Source organism: Dama dama, chromosome 13, assembly GCF_033118175.1.
Source record: "Dama dama isolate Ldn47 chromosome 13, ASM3311817v1, whole genome shotgun sequence".
Taxonomy (NCBI): Eukaryota; Metazoa; Chordata; class Mammalia; order Artiodactyla; family Cervidae; genus Dama; species Dama dama.
Window position 1 is genome coordinate 62161796 of NC_083693.1, and position 18729 is coordinate 62180524.

At 33.9% G+C, this 18729-nt stretch overlaps 1 protein-coding gene across 2 annotated transcripts in view; it reads left to right on the forward strand.

Annotated features, from left to right (window-relative positions):
• The window catches only part of TOGARAM1 (TOG array regulator of axonemal microtubules 1), a 75924-nt gene extending 57505 nt beyond the window's left edge, over positions 1 to 18419 (forward strand). For both annotated transcript variants that reach the window (XM_061159219.1, XM_061159220.1), the window contains 9 exons: positions 2456 to 2561; positions 2863 to 3098; positions 3498 to 3656; positions 6461 to 6587; positions 8909 to 9027; positions 10762 to 10951; positions 13121 to 13340; positions 16584 to 16670; positions 17280 to 18419. In XM_061159219.1, the coding sequence (XP_061015202.1) occupies positions 2456 to 2561; positions 2863 to 3098; positions 3498 to 3656; positions 6461 to 6587; positions 8909 to 9027; positions 10762 to 10951; positions 13121 to 13340; positions 16584 to 16670; positions 17280 to 17533 (1498 nt within the window). In that variant the 3' untranslated portion in view covers positions 17534 to 18419. The remainder of the gene's footprint in view (positions 1 to 2455; positions 2562 to 2862; positions 3099 to 3497; positions 3657 to 6460; positions 6588 to 8908; positions 9028 to 10761; positions 10952 to 13120; positions 13341 to 16583; positions 16671 to 17279) is intronic.
• The last annotated feature ends 310 nt before the right edge of the window (positions 18420 to 18729 follow it).

The window sequence follows — 18729 nt, forward strand, 5'->3', positions numbered from 1 at the left end:
AACTGCAGAGAAATAAACAAATCCACAATTATAGTTGGAACTCAAACAGTCCTCTCATTAATTGATAGAACTAGAAGAAAGAAAATCAATAAGGATATAGAAGACGTTCAACTTGACCTGATTGACATTTATAGAACATTTCAGCTAAAACAACAGAATTCATTCTTTTCAAGTCCAGGCAGTCTTTACTGAGAAAGACTCTGTTCTGAAACATAAAACAAGTAATTTAAAACGTTTCAGATTATGCAAGGTTTGTTCTCTGACCACAGTGGAATTAAATTAGAAGTTAATAACACAGACCTGGAAAATCTCTAAATATTTGTAAACTAAGTATCATACTTACGAATCACCCATGGCTCTAAGAATGGAAAATTAGAAAGCATTTTGAAAAATTAGAAAGCATTTAATGAAATTAAAAATTAAACAAAATTTGTGGAATACAGCTAAATTAGAGGAGAATTTATAGCCCTGTAATACCTGTATTATAAAAGATGAAAAGTTTTATATCAGTGACCTCAGGTTTCACCTAAAACTGAAATGCAGATGAAGCCCAAAATAAGCAAAGAAAGAAAATAATAAAGAATGTAATGGAAATCAATGAAATAGAAAACAAACAATTGGAAATAAAAATGAAAATAAAAGCAGTCTCTTGGAGAAGATAAATATAATTGATAAACCTTTAGTCAGACTGATGAAGAAAAAGAGAAGAAACAAATTACTACATCAGGAATGGGAGAAGGAATATCATCACTATGGATCATACAGCTACTAAATAAATAATGAAGGGAAAAATAAATAATAAAGGAATATTATAGACAGCTTTAGGCCCATAAATTTGACAGCTTAGTGAAATGAACAGGTTCTTGGAAAGACACAATCTACCAAAACTCACTCAAAAAGATACAGATAATCTGTATTACCGAATATCTCCTGAGGAAATTATATTTGAATTTCTTTCCCACAAAGAAAACATCATGCTTGGATAGTTTCACTAATGAATTATATCAAACATTTAAGGAAGAAATCAATTCTACACAAACTTCTAGAACATCGAAGAAGCTGGTGTTCTTCCTGTCTCATTCTTTACCGTCAGCATTACCGTGATACCAGAACTATGCAGATAAATGTTTCACATGAACTTGACAAACCAGTCTGCATTCTGGTGTTGGTTGTAGCGTTCTGTCAATGTTAAGAAGATCAAGTTGGTTGGTGGTGGTTGAAAGTGTTAAATTTTTTGTATACTTACTGGATTCTTGTTTATTTTTTCTGTCAGTTACTGGGCTTTTAAAATCTCTTAGTTTAAGCTTTGTATATTCCTTCTTAAATTAAGTTGACTTTTTTGGTTGTTGGTTTCTCTTTAGCACTTAAATTTTGTTCAGTGTTTTCTGGCTTGCATATTTCTGACCTAAAGTCTTTTATCGTTGTTATCTTTGTTCTGCTGTATGTAATTTGCCCTTTTTTTCTATGGCTGTTTATAAGAATATTCCCTTTAACAGTCTTTTTAGTAATTTTGTGGTTTTTTTGTGGTTATCCCATTGAGGATTTGTTCTTGGATCTGAGAATTTAGAGCTTTGATCAAATTTGGAAAAATTTCAGTCACTCTTTCTTAATTTTTCTGCCCTCCTCTCTTGACTCCACTTTCTATTATTTGTGTTTAGAATCTGGTTGTTTACGAATCTGAATGGTAACTGTAACAATTTTATGCTTATCTGAAAAATGAAAGTCTTGAACCAGACATCTGCTAAACAGATTTACTCTTGCCACCTTGGAATCTTGGGTCTTTTCTCCCTGTTATCCCATAACTTATTCAGGGGATTTAAATGCTTAAAAAAGTAACCACTATCAATATTACCAACTAAGGAAATTCAGCTTATATTTTTCAAATGATTAAAATGGAAACCATAAAGTTTGAAATGTAATGTCTCAATCCCACTTAAATCTACTCTCTTGTTATTATTCACCTCCCTTCATCTGTCTCATTAGGTAAGATAATGAAGAACAAATACGAGTTATCTTATCTTATCATCAATAACTATCTTATTGATGTTTTTCTGCTCTTGGATCACCAACAAAATTATGGCTAGTTATTTAATCTCCTTCCATTTTTGTTTTATTGCTTCCCTCACATTTGCCTTTCCTTTCCTTTCTATTCTCTAAAAAGAATATGACATACTTACTAGTGGAGAAATGTTCCTTTTTATTTACAAAGCATATGTTTAATTTGACTGTCAGTAGTGGTTTTGGCTCATAAATGGTGTTTTGAATCAGGAGTAGAACTATGGGAGTAAATAAAACTTTCCATATCTTTTATTTGAGCTTCCTGCATGATAAGGGAAGATAGACAGGGTCTCGTCATTGGCAATAATCCATACTCACAAAAGAGGAAATCTGAGATCCCATTCCAGTGGAGCCACATTTAATACATGATTTTGTTGTTTGTTTCTTTTTCTCATAGGGAGAAGAAAATTGAGGGGCTGAACTTTATTAGATGTTTAGCTGCTTTTCATTCTGAAATACTGAACACAAAGTTGCATGAAACAAATTTTGCAGTAGTTCAAGAGGTAAACTTATTTTTCAGCTGAGTTAAAGAGTGTTTGGATAACAAAATATAAACATGCCATATTTACTTGACCTTGAAAAGAAAAGCTGTACTAAATGAAATCAGTAGGCTTGTATGAAAAGTAACTCATGCCTTACTTTGCCACATTTAAAAAAATTTATAAAATGTTGATTTTTTTTAAAAGACATAGTATTATACATATTAAAGCATGTTGTTTTGATAATAAATTTGGCTTTAAGGTCATTATTACTGATTTTCTTTCAAAATTTCAGAAAAATGTACATTTTGGAAATTTTTTTTAGGTAAAAAATTTACGCTCTGGAGTTTCTCGTGCTGCTGTGGTCTGTTTAAGTGATCTTTTCACTCACCTGAAAAAGAGCATGGACCAAGAACTAGATAATACAGTAAAAGTTTTGTTGCAGAAGTCAGGAGAATCAAATACATTTATAAGAGAAGACGTTGACAAGGCATTAAGAGCTATGATCACTAATGTAACTCCTGCACGTGCAGTTGTTTCTCTTATCAATGGAGGACAAAGGTAATGTTCAAAATAACCTGGACATGTCCTTAAACTAAAAATGCAGTTGTTTGTAATCTGGGGTATAGGGGAAAAAAGCAAATTTCAATGTTATTTCAGTCAGAAAACATGTATTAAATAATTCATTATGATAAAAGTCAGATTAGGTACTAAGCATACAGAAGACAATAATGTGATTTTAATAGGTTACTTACCCTCATAAATCTGGAGCTAAATAAATGTCAGTGATTATAACTTTGTTTTTAACTTCTTGGAAGGGATAGCTAATGTAAATAATTTGTCATTTTGGCCTACAACGATGATGGCTGAGGCTTAGGAGTAATCATTTAACTTTTAAGGTATATCTTTGGAAAATAGTTTCTACATCAGCTCTATTGTAATTGAGCATGTTTCCTCTAGCCACTTACACATTGCAGTAAGAAGATGTGCAGCCCAGCATTTGTCAGATGTGGTAGAATTTATGGAACCAGAGCGTGCTTTATCTGGAACAAAGGATATGGCTGACCGTATATTACCCGCTGCTGCTAAATTTGCTCAGGACAGCTCACCGGAAACCAGGTGAGTAGATGCTAGTGATATTTGTTGAGTCTGTTATTTACTACAAGGGCTTAAATGTGGAAACAAAGGTTAAAGAAGAACGAACATTTTTCTAAATGGAGAAGTGGGACCCCCACAAATTGGTGCTGGGAGGTGATCTTTTTTGACTGATTTGTAAATGATCTTGAGGGAGTGCACAGTGAATTCTCCAAATTTACAGATGACACTACATACTTCTGGGTAGTGAGATGCCATGTCCCAGGGGTGCTCTGCTTGAAAACCGTACAAGACTGTATAAGTAGGCAGAAAAGTCACAGAAGAAATTCATTGTGGGCAGATACAAGGTAAATGCATTTAGGGAAAAATGATGTATTTCCAAGCAGTCGGGTAAAATCAAGGAAGAATACAGGAAGCAAACTGAATAGCATGAGATATGTGCACTTAGAAAATTTCCATGAATTCTTGATTGCTGTCTGTACTCGAAGAACAATTTTATGAAGGTTAAGAATGGTCAGAGAAGGGTAACAGAGTAATTAAGAAATGGATGGTACTATAGCTGTAATGCTGACAGAAGTTTGGATGTAATCAGAAGCTTAGGTTCAATTCCTAGCTCAAACCACTGTCAGCCCTTAGCGAGTTACTTAACCTCTGTTAGCCTCTGTTTTATCATCTATACAATCAGTAAGGTTTGACTAGATGTTTATAATGCCCCATACAGAATCTAAAAATTATGGCAGTTATATGTGAACTCAGATTAAAGGGAGAAGGTAGGATCTTGACTTTGTGGAGACTAAAAAGTAAAGAAGGACATCAAACTTTTAACATTTTAAGACAGAGATGTTCATTACTTTAAGTATCTACAGTAGTCTTGTGGAAGTCATTATGTCAAAAAAATATTATAGAAACTAAATCTATTCATTTAATATTACTGCATAACAAATAACCACTAACATAGTGATTTCGGCAGCGTAGGCTCTTTTAGCTTACCATTTTTAGGTTAGAAGTCTGGCATGCTTAATTGGGTTCTCTGCTTAGGGTTTCCTAAGACTGATATCAAGGTGGTATCAGTGCAGGGCTCTTGCACTATAGAAGAATCTGCTTGCAAACTCAGCCTGTTGGCTGAATTCAGTTTCTTGTGATTTTTGGACAGAGGTTACCATTTCCTTGCTGGCTCTCAACCGGGGTCTTTTCTCAGCTCCCTCACGTCCACCTGAATTCCTTCTCATGCAACCCACCTCCGTCTTCAAGCCAGCAGCAACAAGTCGAATCCCTCTCATGATTGGAATTTCTTTGACTTCTTTTTCTTCTACCAGCTACAGAAGGCTCTGTGCATTTAAGGGTTCATGTGATTCACTTAGGTCCGCCCAGATCATCTCCCTATCTTAAAATAAGCTGTACCATTAAATATAACATAATCCTGGAAGTTATATCGTATATTCACAATTTGTAGAAATTAGAGCAGTATATCTTTGGGGGAACCGTTTTAGAAGTTGTGCATACCACAGTAAAGTTCAAAACAGTTTAGGAGGGTTGGATCATAATAGACCAGTTAGAAACAAAATAAAATTTACAATAGTTGTTTTTTGTACATTTTGACTTTTCCTTAATGGCATAGTAATTCTTCTAATCCATTTTGTCATTTCTTAGATTCTTATTTAAAGTTTTAAAATTAAAAAATAATGACAACTTTCCAGTTATAGTATTTCTTACATTTTTTGTCTTTTGCTTGCTCATTTGTTTGTTTTAGCCATTTGCATATCATTAAGGTCTATGGTACACCTACAGTCCTTACCATTCAGGGATAAAAGTTAGAGTCAGCTTTGAAACTATAACTGCGTACGAGCTGCTTATCTGGTGTTAACCTTATTCTGGTTGTAGGACAAGAAAATTAATTTTTACTCTCTGATATTACCTCCCGTTCTGTAATTTCATTACATTTGAACAAGTCTAGTTGATATAAATGATTCTGAGATCATCTTATACATCTCCCCCACAAAAGCTTTGCCTTCTCTGGTTCTTCTAGTGTCATACATTCCAAGTTGTAGGTGAAGGTATAATTGTAATTATTTTAGGGTCAAGTCTCTAAGAAGAAGAAAACTACAGTTTTATGAGGTAATATAAGACCCCCTGTCCAAAAATATCTCCAGTATGCACTTCCACCACATCATTTACCATTATAATGATATCCTGGCTTAGGGTATTATCCCAAAAGAATTATGTTAAAACTAATGTAGCATTGAAAAAAAAAAAAAAAAAAAACCCTAGTTTTGGAGAACATTAGACATTTCATTAATGTATCAGCCACGAGTTACCAGCTAACTCTGGATGAATTTTAGATAGCAAAGAATAGGTTTTTGAAGAATTGAAGCCCAGGTAAGTTTTGGCAAGAAGAAGAAAAGAGAGAGAATCAGAAGTACAGAATCTTGGGTTGACTTGGGCCAGGACATCTGGCCAGCCTGTGAGCAACAAAAGGTCACCAGAAAAGAAAGTCAGGACAAGCACTTATTTTAATTCACAGTTCTGCCAAATGCCAGTCTTGATATGGACTCTTGGGTGCCTGAAAAATAGTCATAGCTTTTGACTCTCCATGACATATAGCTAAAAGATTTGAAGCTATGTTTTTTTAAAGGTGGGTGGCAGGAGAATGCCATACTCTCTAATCCAGTTAGTACAACTACATTTCAATGGCTTATTTAATATAGGGATGATAATCTTGATGTTGATAGTTTTTTTTTCTACTGGGGAAAAAAATTAAATCTAAGGACAGAAACTTAAGCTTGTTAAGATTTATAGAATTATTTTACATATTTCTTAAATATCCATAGGTATTATGGTCGAAAGATGCTTTTCCTCATGATGTGTCATCCTAACTTTGATAAAATGCTTGAAAAATATGTCCCATCTAAAGATTTGCCATATATTAAGGAATCTGTTAAAAGCTTACGGCAAAAGGTATGTAGAAGAAATTTATTTTATAACACAACTTTAAAAGCAATGTTCATTTGCTGAGGAAGGTAAAGGATAGAAATAATTACTTCTTTGGTTATTTCTGTTAACCATTCAGAATAGATCTACAGGAGCATTTCAACAACTGCAATACTGAGGAGACATTCATAGTGTCAGTAAATGTTTATTGAATAGAAGGTTAATATTTGGTAGAATGTAGTAGTGTGGCTTATTGGAATTACAAGACTTGTGTTTGAATCACAACTTGAGAAGTAGCAATTATATAATCTTACACACATCATTTCTTTAACCCACAATTTTTATTTTTATAAAATGAGGATAATGTTTATTACACTTAGTTCGTACTTTATTTACCTTGTACATTCCACTGTTAGAGCTTCTACCACATTGTTGATAAAGGAGTTCCTTGAGGGGAAGCCCCATGTCTTATATATCCTTGTAGATAACGAGTATTCAAAAATGTCTGTAAATGAGTAACTGAGGGACAAGTGAAATGAAATGTGAAAAGTGCTTTATAAAGTAACCCAAAAGTTGGTAATGTTATTTTTCTTACCTTTGAGTTTCTTAACTATAAAAGTGATCAATTTATAATTATCAACTCTATATAGCTAAAGATTATAAACTTTCTGAATGGGTTGATCATGTTCCCCCCAAAACCAAGGGCTTTTATTTTTTTGTTTTTTGTATTTGTTATTTTTTTGTTTTGTTTTTGTTGTATTATTTTTTTATTTTTTGTTTTTCTTAAAGACAAAAGACAGGGGTGGGGGAATCTATCAATAGTAATATTAGGCCAGAGCCCTTTTCAAAAGTGTAAAGTCAACCCTTTTAAAAGAAAATCGATTCTTGGGCTTCCCTGGTGGCTTAGTAGTTAAGAATCCACCTACCAATGCAGGAGACATGGTTCAATCCCTGATTCAATCCCGGACGATCCCACATGCCACGGAGCAACTCGGCCCAGGCTCATAAGCCCAAACGTCACAGCCATTGAGCCCGTGCTCTAGACCCCAGGAGCTGCAACTGCTGAAGGCCGCTTGTCTAGAGCCTGTGCTCCACACCAAGAGAATCCACCACGATGGGAAGCCTGCACACTGCAACTAGAGAGTAGCCCCCTACTCAGCACAGCTAGAGAAGAGCCCAAGGAGTGTGGATGACCCAGCACAGCCAAAATATAAGTAAATAAATAAAATTATATATGTATAAAGAAAATCAGTTCTTTTTAGCATTGGGAACACAACAAGAATACAATTCCCTGCACATTTTGTTACCTATAAGGTAATGGAAATGAATGGGACTTCCTTATAAGATGGGAAAACAAATAGACCTACTTTTCATATAGTTGGTGTTTAGTCGCTAAGTTGTTTTCAACTCTTTTGCGACCCCATGGACTGTAGTCCACCAAGCTCCTCTGTCCATGGGATTTCCCAGGCAGAAATACTGGAGCGGGTTGCTATTTCCTTCTCCGGAGGACCTTCCCGACACAGGGGTCAAACTTGCGTCTCCTGCATTGGCAGGTGGATTCTTTGCCATTGAGCCACCAGGGAAGCCCCTTTCATATAGTTACCTGCTCAACATACATTTTTGTTTAGCAAAAGAAAAAATGTAGTCTATTTATGTATTAATTTTTGCAAAAATGTGCTTAGTTTAATGATGTGGAATTTTTCTGTGGTAATTTATGTTGTTCCTCTCTGGTCAACTTAGGTAAAAGATTCATTTTTGAAGGGATACTACTTCAAATATGTGTGGTGATAAACATTTTAGAGTATTTTTTCTTCTTATTGGTATGAGATGTCAGCATTTTTCATATAGAATTTATCAAAATAACCATGTAAAAAATTATCTTACTAAAATGAGGCTGATTATATCTGTGAGTTATTTCAAGTACAAGTATCAGAAAAAAATAAATTTTAAATAGTTCTTATTTAAATGTTTATTCACATACTGGTATTGCATAGGAATTCATTGTTTATGTGATGTATTCATATTTTCTATATAAATTCATGATTTCCATATAGATTTTAAGCTTTAAGAAGAGTAGTTATAAAATATAGATATGAAGGTTTGCATTTTAAACAGTTATACAAAGTCAATATCACTTGCTAGTGTTGGGCACATATTTTGTTAATTTACTACTAATTGCAAGGTAATTTATATATCTGATACCCTTTAAAGCATAAATATAGCAGATTATTAAAATGCATTCAGTTATAAGAGATCAGCAATGACTACTATGAAAATTACATTGTCCAAGTTAATTTCACTTTTACTAGTTTTAAGACTTTTATTGCACTGCCTCTCTTTATTTACAGGGTTTGGGAGAGATACCACTAGATACTCCTTCAGCAAAAGGAAGACGATCTCATACTGGCAGTGTTGGAAATACAAGGTCATCATCCATTTCTAGGGATGCTTTCAATTCAACTGAAAGGTAGAATCATTACTCCCTACTGATGATAGTCTCATTTAGTCTCATGGTAGTCTCATTGGAATATTTTCATGAACTATTCCAGGGGTGTTTGTCAAAATTTAATGGAGTTTTGAAAGTTGGTAAGGACTTAGAAAATATGAGATAATTTGATTTAACAAGGCAATTATTTATTCGCAGTACCTTGCTTTTACATGAACTAAACTTTAGTAAAACTTTAGTGTTATTGAACTTGTCAATATTAGGCCTGTCTTGGACAGCTCTTAATTTTTTTCAATTTATAGCCTTTACTTCCCCCCTTGATTATAAAAGTAATACATAGTTACGGTTAAGGGAGAAAAAAACCTGTATGAAATACAAGCATTGAAAGAGTATAACCAATCACCTGTAATAACCATCAACCAGAAAAAGAAATACTCTTAAAATTTTTTTAAATATAATTATATATGTAATTTTGTAACAGGTTTAAACTACTAAGCAGTATTTAATAGATTGATTATATAGTTTTTAAAAATCTTTCAGAAGTATTATGATCTCTTTGGTGTATTTTAAAATATGTTTTAAACATTACTTTAAAAATTATATGAGTAGATGCGTAGGTATCTTTCATATTTTCTGTGTTTGTATATCTTTGAATAATAAATTTTCTAAAAAATAAAAATCCATGGAGTTTTGGAGCCTTGCTCTTCAAAGTGTAGTTCACAGAGAGAGTACTACACGTCCTGAATGTAATGCTATATATGAATGTATGTTATGTATGAAAGTTAAGAGAGTATGTTCTGAGTCCTCAAAACAAATAAAAGTTACTTATTAAACTTTTTTCTATTTCTTTTAATTTTGCACCTATATGAGATAATGGATGTTCACTGAAGTTATTGTGATAATCGCTTCATGAAATATGTAAATCAAGTCTTTGTATACCTTAGACTTACACAGTACCGTGTTTCAGTTATATCTCAATAAAACTGGAAGAAAAAAGAAGTGTAGGAGAAACAAAGACTTGCTTAGACAAAAAATGAGGGAATTTGTTTCATTAGATTTTCTTTGCAAGAAATGTTAAAACAGTTCTTTAGAGAGAAATAAAATACTATAGGAACTCGCTTGCTTCCAGAATAGAGATAGAAAGTTCAGCTTGAGAGGTTAGCCTTTAGCTAGCATCGGGTAACCAGGATTTCAGGAGGATTCCCCACCGTTGTCTAACTGATAACAGTAGTTTACTGTGCCTCTGTTATTTGGGCAAACAGTGTGGTTTTGGGCAAACAGTGTGAAGAACTGCTTTCTTCCTGGAAGTCAGGAATTTTGGTATGTCCCAGGCAGAGGACCAATCATGAACAACTCCCCATTAAAAATCCTGGGTACCGCACCTCTAAGCTTCTTTGGTAGACAACATTTGACATGTATTGTCACAGTTTGTTGCTGGAGGAATTAAGTTTAAACTGTGTGACTCCACTGGAAAGGGACCCTTGGAGGCTTGCATCTAGTTTCTTCCAGACTTTGACCCCATGCACCTTTTCCTTTGCTGATTTTGCTTTATATCCTTCTACTATAATAAATCTTAACCATGAGTAAAACTACATGCTGAATCTATGAGTCCTCCCAGCAAATTACCAAACCCAGCAGAGACATTAGGGACCCCCAACACAAGTATTGTGGCTATGGGTTGCTTTGTGAATTTTTTAAAAGTGAATACATGATAATTATTTATTATGTTTGTTTTTTACCTTTGTTTCACTTTAGAGAGGTAACTGAAATTCGTGAAATCACCAGAAAATCAATTCCCCGAAATTCCTTAGAAAGTGCTGAGTACATTAAAGTCATAACTGGTTTATTAAATGCAAAAGATTTTCGTGATCGTATTAATGGGATTAAGCAGCTTTTATCAGATACTGAAAACAATCAAGAGCTTGTCGTTGGAAACATTGTGAAGGTAAGGACCGTCAAAATCAATTTTTATCTTCAATCAATAATAATTAATAAAGTTCATCAGTATAATAATTGCCTTATTTCTTAATATTACATATGTATATTATTTTAAAGTGTTAAAATTTAGTGAAAAGTTTTGACTCCTCCCACTAGATAGTGACTCCTTGAAAGCTTTATAATCTCAGTGTTCTTAGAACCTGGCAGTCAGTAAATATATATGTTGAGTAAGAGAGTCCCTTGGTGGCCTAATGGTTAGGATTCTAGACTCGATCATAACCCAGGTTCAGTCCCTGGTTGGGGAACTGAGATCCCCAAAAGCCATGCAGTGGGGCCAAAAAAAAAAAAAAATTGAGTAAATCAATCAGTATTTTAAAAACCAGAGCATTTAAGAGACTTGATATTCAGTTCAGTTGCTCAGTTCTGTCCGCCTCTGCGACCCCATGGACTGCAGCACTCCAGGCTTTCCTGTCTATCACCAACTCCCAAAGCTTGCTCAAAGTCATGTCCGTTGAGTTGGTGATGCCATCCAACCATCTAATCCTCTGTCATTCCCTTCTCCTCCTGCCTTCCATCTTTCCCAGCATCAGGGTCTTTTCCAATGAGTCAGTTCTCTGCATCAGGTGGCCAAAGTATTGGAGTTTGAGCTTCATCATCAGTCCTTCCAATGAATATTCAGGACTGATTTCCTTTAGATTGACTAGTTGGATCTCAAGAGTCTTCTCCAACACCACAGTTCAAAAGCATCAATTCTCAGGCGCTCAGCTTTCTTTATAGTCCAACTCTCACATCCATATATGACTACTGGAAAAATCATAGCTTTGACTAGATGGACCTTTGTCGGCAAAGTAATGTCTCTGCTTTTTAATAAGCTCTCTAGGTTTGTCATAGCTTTTCTTCCAAGGAACAAGCATCTTTTAAATTTCATGGCTGGAGTCACCGTCTGCAGTGATTTTGGAACCCCCAAAAATAAAGTCTGTCACTGTTTCTATTGTTTCCTCATCTATTTGCCATGAAGTGATAGGACCGAATGCCATGATCTTGTTTTTTGCACGTTGAGTTTTAAGCCAACTTTTTCATGCTCCTCTTTTACCTTCATCAAGAGTCTCTTTAGTTCCTCTTCACTTTCAGCCATAAGGGTGGTATCATCTGTGTATCTGAGGTTATTGATATTTCTCCCTGCAATCTTGATTCCAACTTGTGCTTCATCCAGCCTGACTTGATATTACTTAGGAATAAATAATGAAATTTTAATATGTAAATTAGAAATCTGCTTGTGCTAATTTTATATGTTAATATATATTTATAAATATGCATTTGTATATTTTATAACTTATATAGAAAGACTAGAAGCAATAGAAAGGGAAACAGTAATAAATCTTAGTGGTACCAGAGCATAGATTACTTATGCTTCATCAGAATTTGGTTCAGTTAATTCCATTAGTAATTTAGTCATTAAATTCTACTGGTAACCTACTCCATTATTCTTGCCTGAAGAGTTCCATGGACTGAGAAGCCTGGCGGACTACAGCCTATAGGGTTGTAAAGAGTCAGACACGACTGAGTGGCTAACACTAAAACTTATATATGATGTATATCACAGATTATTAGTTAATAGTCTCATTCTCACAGAATAGCTCTTTCCTCACCTGACATAGTTAAATTGCTCAGCATTTACTTCATTATATCTTGAATTTACAAAAGCTAAGAATTAGAAGAGGAAGGCTGTATTGTTTAAGTACTCAGGTTAAGAGGTAATAATAAAAACTTAAATCTGAAACTAGGTCAAATCTCTGTAGTAAAACCTACATGTCTACTTCTGTTACAAATAGAGATAAGAATAGAAACCTTTAAGTTCTTAAAGTTAGCTAAACTAACCTACACATTTCAGAAAACAGCATTTTTTATTGAACCAAATTTCTCAGCCTTAATTTAGTAGAATTTGTTTTTAGGTGGATTTTGAAGCCTTCTCTTTTTGGGGGAAGAAGACTGGACACTAGCATCCAATTTTTTATGAAGTTCCTATTATCTCAGTCCAAGTTAAATAAGATGTGTGTGTGTGTTTTTAAATAGTACATTTATGCTTTAGTAGGATGAATACTATGAAATGCCATTAGGAATTTACGTATAATAGATATCAACATTATTTCACTTTAATTTACCAATTTACTTTCAGATCTTTGATGCTTTTAAATCTCGGCTTCATGATTCCAATAGTAAAGTAAACCTGGTGGCTCTAGAAACAATGCACAAAATGATTCCTTTGCTTCGAGACAACTTATCTCCTATAATCAACATGCTAATCCCAGCGATAGTAGATAACAATCTGAATTCCAAGAATCCAGGCATCTATGCTGCTGCCACCAATGTTGTTCAGGCACTGAGTCAGCATGTAGGTAAGAAATCGTACTTTGGCATTCAAATTATTTTGGCTTTACTTTTGTGCTTTCTCATTCTACACATTTTCTAAAATGCCAAAAATGTAGCTATTCAATTTTTGTCACTTAATGTTGTGATAAAATTTTTAAGATTTTCTCAGTAGCAGTTTTAATTATTTTTAGTGATTAAATACCATTCCATTAAACTGACTTTCTCTACCCTTATTTTTAACTTTTCAGTTCTTATTTTTCTACCTCAACATCACATCTGATACAAAGTTAACTCAAATGGATCATAGATTTAACTGTATAACTTTTAGAATATATGAGAAAATCCTTAGAACTTAGGCTTGGTGAAGAGTTGTTAGCATGGCATTAAAAGTATGATCTATATAAAGTTCATAAATTGAACTTCATCAAAATTTAAAACATTTCCTTTGCATCCCATTTCTGTAATATAGTGGTTATCATGTTTACTTCACATTTACTTTGCAAAAGACTTTTTTTATTTTTTTAGATCAAAATGTTTATTTTTGTGTTAAAAAAATAAGTCCAAATAGATAGTGAAATAAATATAGTTTTTAAGTGTCCCATCCTGGGCTCTCTTTTCTAGAATTTAATAAACAGTTCAAGTTTAGGTTGCTTCAGAACCTGTTTAATTACTATGAGGTCTCCATCCTAGAACCATATTTCTATAGTTTAACTCATAATTAACTGGACAAGTCATCCTCTATGATGCCATCTTTCCAGCTATCCTTCCAGACAAATTACAGATTTGCAGAAAATATTTGCAAACCACATATCTGATACATATGCTTATCTAGAATGGGCTTCCCTTGTAGCTCAGTTGGTAAAAAATCTGCCTGCAGTGCAGGAGACCCGGGTTCAATCCCTGGGTTGGGAAGGTCCCCTGGAGAAGGAAATGGCAACCCACTCCAGTATCCTTGCCTGGAAAACCTCATGGACAGAGGAGCCTGGTGGGCTGCAGTCCATGGGGTCGCAAAGAGTCTGGCACGACCAAGCCATTAACACTAACTCTTATCTGGAATATATAAGGGGCTTCACTGGTAGCTCAGCTAATAAAAAAAAATCCACCTGCAGTGCAGGAGACCCCAGCTCCATTCCTGGGTCAGGAAGATCCCTGGAGAAGGAAACGGCTACCCACTCCAGTATTCTTGCCTGGAGAATTCCATGGACAGAAGAGCATGGCAGGCTGCAGTCCATGGGGTCACAAAGAGTTGGACACAACTGAGCAACTTACTTTCGGAATATATAAAGAACTTGTGGAAATTCCATGGCACTTCCACTGCAGGGAGTCCAGGTTTGATCCCTGGTTGGGAAGTAAGATCCCAGAAGCCACATAGTGCAGCTAAGAGAAAGAGAAAGAAAGAATTCTTAAAACTCAACATTAAAAAAAAAAAAAAAAAGAAAACCTATTTAGAAAATGGGCGAAAGACATGAAGGAAACACTTATATGGATGGAAAATAAAAACATGAAAAGATGTTTAACATCACCAGTCACTAAGGAAATATAAATACAAATTAAGACCATGATCATTATGCAAATTTATTAGTCTTTTTGGGTAGTTATAACAAACTGCCATAGCTTGGATGACTTATAAACAACACATACTTATTTCTCACAGTTCTTGAAGCCTGGGAAGTCCATGATCAAAGCATCAACAGACTTGTTGTTGGGTGAGGGCCCTCTTCCTGGTTTATAAGTGGGCATCTTCTGGCTGTGTTCTCACATGGTGGAAGGGACTGGGAGCTCTTGGAGCCTCTTTTATGAAGGCACTAATCTCATTGGTGAAGGCTCCACCTTCATGACCTAATTTCCTCCCCCAAAGCCCCACTTTCAAATACCATCACACTGGGGATTAGGTTTCAAGGTATAAGTTTGGGGGGGGGGGCCTGCAAACATTCAGTTCATAGCAAGTATTAGAACAGCTAAAATTAAAAATAGTGACAACACCAAATGCTAACAAGGTGCAGAGAAACTGGATCTGACACATTGCTGGTGAGAATGTAAATAAAAAATCATAGCCACTTTAGAAAATTGTTGGGCTGTTTCTTAAAAAACTAAGCATGTACTTACCTATCTGTTGTTTTCCTAGGCCTTTATTCCAGAACAGTAAAATCTTATGTTCATGCAAAAACCTGTACGTGATTGTTCATAGCAGCTTTGTTTGTAATAGCCCCAGACTGTCAATTGCCTAAGTATAATTCAGTGGGTTACTGGTGAAAAAACTTGATATATCCATACCATAAAATACTTAGCAGTAGAAAGGAATGGATTATAGACACATGCAACAGTTTGGATGGATCTCAAGGTCATTATGCTGAGAGAAAAAAGCCAACCCCAAAAGGTCACCTGCTGTAGGATTCCATGTGTATAACTTTTTCAAAATAACAAATTTGCAGAGATGGAAAACAAATTAGTGTCTATCAGGGTTTAACAGCAGTTTAGGAAGAGTGAGTATATGTATAGCTATAGATCTTTGTGGCGATACAATAGTTCTGTGTCTTAACTGTAGTGATCGTTTCACAGATCTGCACATGTGATAAAATGGCATAGAACTATATACACATATATAGTATATAATATTATATATTATGTGCTATAACTATATACTATATAGTATATATATTATATACTATATACTATAATATATATTATATATACTATATATACTGTATATGCATATGTATAGTATACTATATGTATACTATATAATACTACTATATTATTGTTGATTATGTATACTATAATGTTATGGATACTATAATTATGTAAATTTTCACCAGGTTGCAAATCTGCGTGAAAGTACACAAAGCTTCTCTGTACTATCTTTGATATTTCCAGTGAAACTATAAAATTAAAAATTTGAAAAAAAATCAATGAAGGTAAAAACTATACCAAAATTTCAGTTCTTTATTTCTTTTCTTTTTTTTTTTTTTATAAACCTGTATACTATCATTTGGAATAAGATGCCTAGGACATAGGTAGTTCTTTTTCTTTTTTATGCCATGTGATAGCTCCTTTAATATTCTGTGAGGTATTTTTACTTTTTATTTGCTGTAAGAATATTACTGTATTAAGGTTGTATCGAGAATTTTTAAAAGTTGTTAACTATGTAGATTAAATCTTTCTAACACATTTTCATCCATTATTTTTTCCTTTCAATGCTATGTAATGAAAAATAAATAAGATCTTATAACTGTTTAAAAATGTGTCTATGTGTTATTCTTTTTGTTTAGATAATTACTTACTTCTACAGCCATTTTGCACAAAAGCCCAGTTTTTAAATGGAAAGGCAAAACAGGATATGACTGAAAAGCTTGCTGGTAAAGATTTTTAAATTGTTATTTCTTAAGAAATAGTTGATTAAGGATACGCTGATGGGCATTTCAACTCAAATTTTAGGATAGCTACTAAGCTCATTATCATTATCTATGAAGCAGAAATAAATTGTATAATCATCTGTAAAAAGACCTTTTAAGACTTTTACCCCAAAAATTTTCTTCAAAAGAATTTTATTCCTTTTTCACCCCAGTAAAAAAGTCTTGTTAGGAGAAATAGGATCAATAAAAGATATTAAAATCAAATATTGGTACACATAGAAAACTGCTGTTTCAAATTGTGTTTAATGAGAGGTCCAGGAGTTTAAAATATGTATGTCTTGATTAAACTACATTTGGAAAACATTGAGATGAATTGTTGGTTTGATTTCTGTTTTTACTGTTTTTGCCTGTCATATATAGATTTCTAATACTTGAAGATCCCAATCTTTGGGGGTAAAGTTTCTGGCCTTACTTTTTTTAAGATGCTGAACATTTTAGCGTGAATGTCAGGAAAGAAGCCTAGTTTATTTTATATGCTTTTTAACTGTCAGAACTTGAATTTGTTTGTTTTTAAAAAAAAAAACCTCACTGTTTACTATTTTTGTGTTTCAGATATTGTTATGGAACTTTATCAAAGGAAGCCCCATGCAACAGAACAGAAAGTGTTGGTTGTTTTATGGCATCTCTTAGGGAACATGACAAATAGTGGCTCTTTGCCTGGAGCTGGAGGAAATATACGAACAGCCACAGCTAAATTATCAAAAGCACTTTTTACACAGATGGGTCAGAATCTGTTAAATCAGGCTGCATCTCAACCATCACATATAAAAAAGAGTTTAGAAGAATTGCTTGATATGACAATTTAAAATGAATTATGAGTCTTTGATGAAATATGATGAACAAAACTGTTTACATGATGACAAATGGAAGTTTGTTAAAGTTAGGTTTTCAGTGCCTGCGCTTCTCATCCAGTAATTAAGTCAATAACTATTTTTATTTGCAGCCTATGAGTACACATCCATCCTACATCAACCCTATCACTTGCGCCCATCACACAAAAATCTAAAATAATATAATCTAGTGCTCATGAAATCTGAGGCATGTGGAGTGAATCCAAAAAGAGTTTTAATATTTTTGAGGAAAGTCCCGCTTATTTGCACTATTCTATAGAAACTGCAGTTTGTTGCCCTATATGTACAATTAGACTTTTAATTAAAAATATACTTTTTGTTATGTAATCATGTTTTGCTATGTCTCATTACTCAGCCTTGTTTTATGAAGTGGAAGAAAAGTCATTGAACTGTGTTGTCACAAACTATGTTTTATGTGCTATTTGTGAAAAACATGTATTTCTGGAATCAGTCTGCTAATATGATTGTGCAGTATTAGCTTGCTTTTGCTGCTGTGTTAAGTGAGATATTTGCTTACCAGTTGGGTTTAATCATCTACATAATTGTGAAATTTTACAAGTTATAATAAAGCATGATGACCAAAGTTTTAGAAAACATTTAAACATTAAATGCACGTTTAAGAAAACGTGTTGAATGTAACTTCCCTATTTTTGTGTGCAAACACTAAATTTTATTTCTATATGTCCTGACATTTATAAAGGTGTTATTTTGCCCAGTTGTATAATTCTCAAGTATAGTGCCAGGTCTTCTCTAGCTTTTCTCAGAATTCTTGGGCTACAAGTACTGTATGCATCTTAAAAAAGAAAAGGAATGTTATATAATAAAAGGATTTATTTCTGTAGATGTGTGAGAGGTGTCCTATTTTTCCAATTTCAATGTATATTAAAATGGGAAATATATATATTAGGTATTGACCTATCACTTTCACCTGTTATACTTGATGCAATTTTGACCTATCTCTATTAACCTAACAGTAGACCTGCGTTATAGTTTTACAGAAAATTCTCTCTGTGAACTTGCGCAAGCCACTTGCCAGATACAGGCCTCAGTTTTCTCATCTCTGACCTGTGAAGACTAGACTAGATGATTTTTAAGGTTCCATTTTGCTCTAAAATTCTGTGATTCTATGTTGTAGTTTACTCTAAGATCAC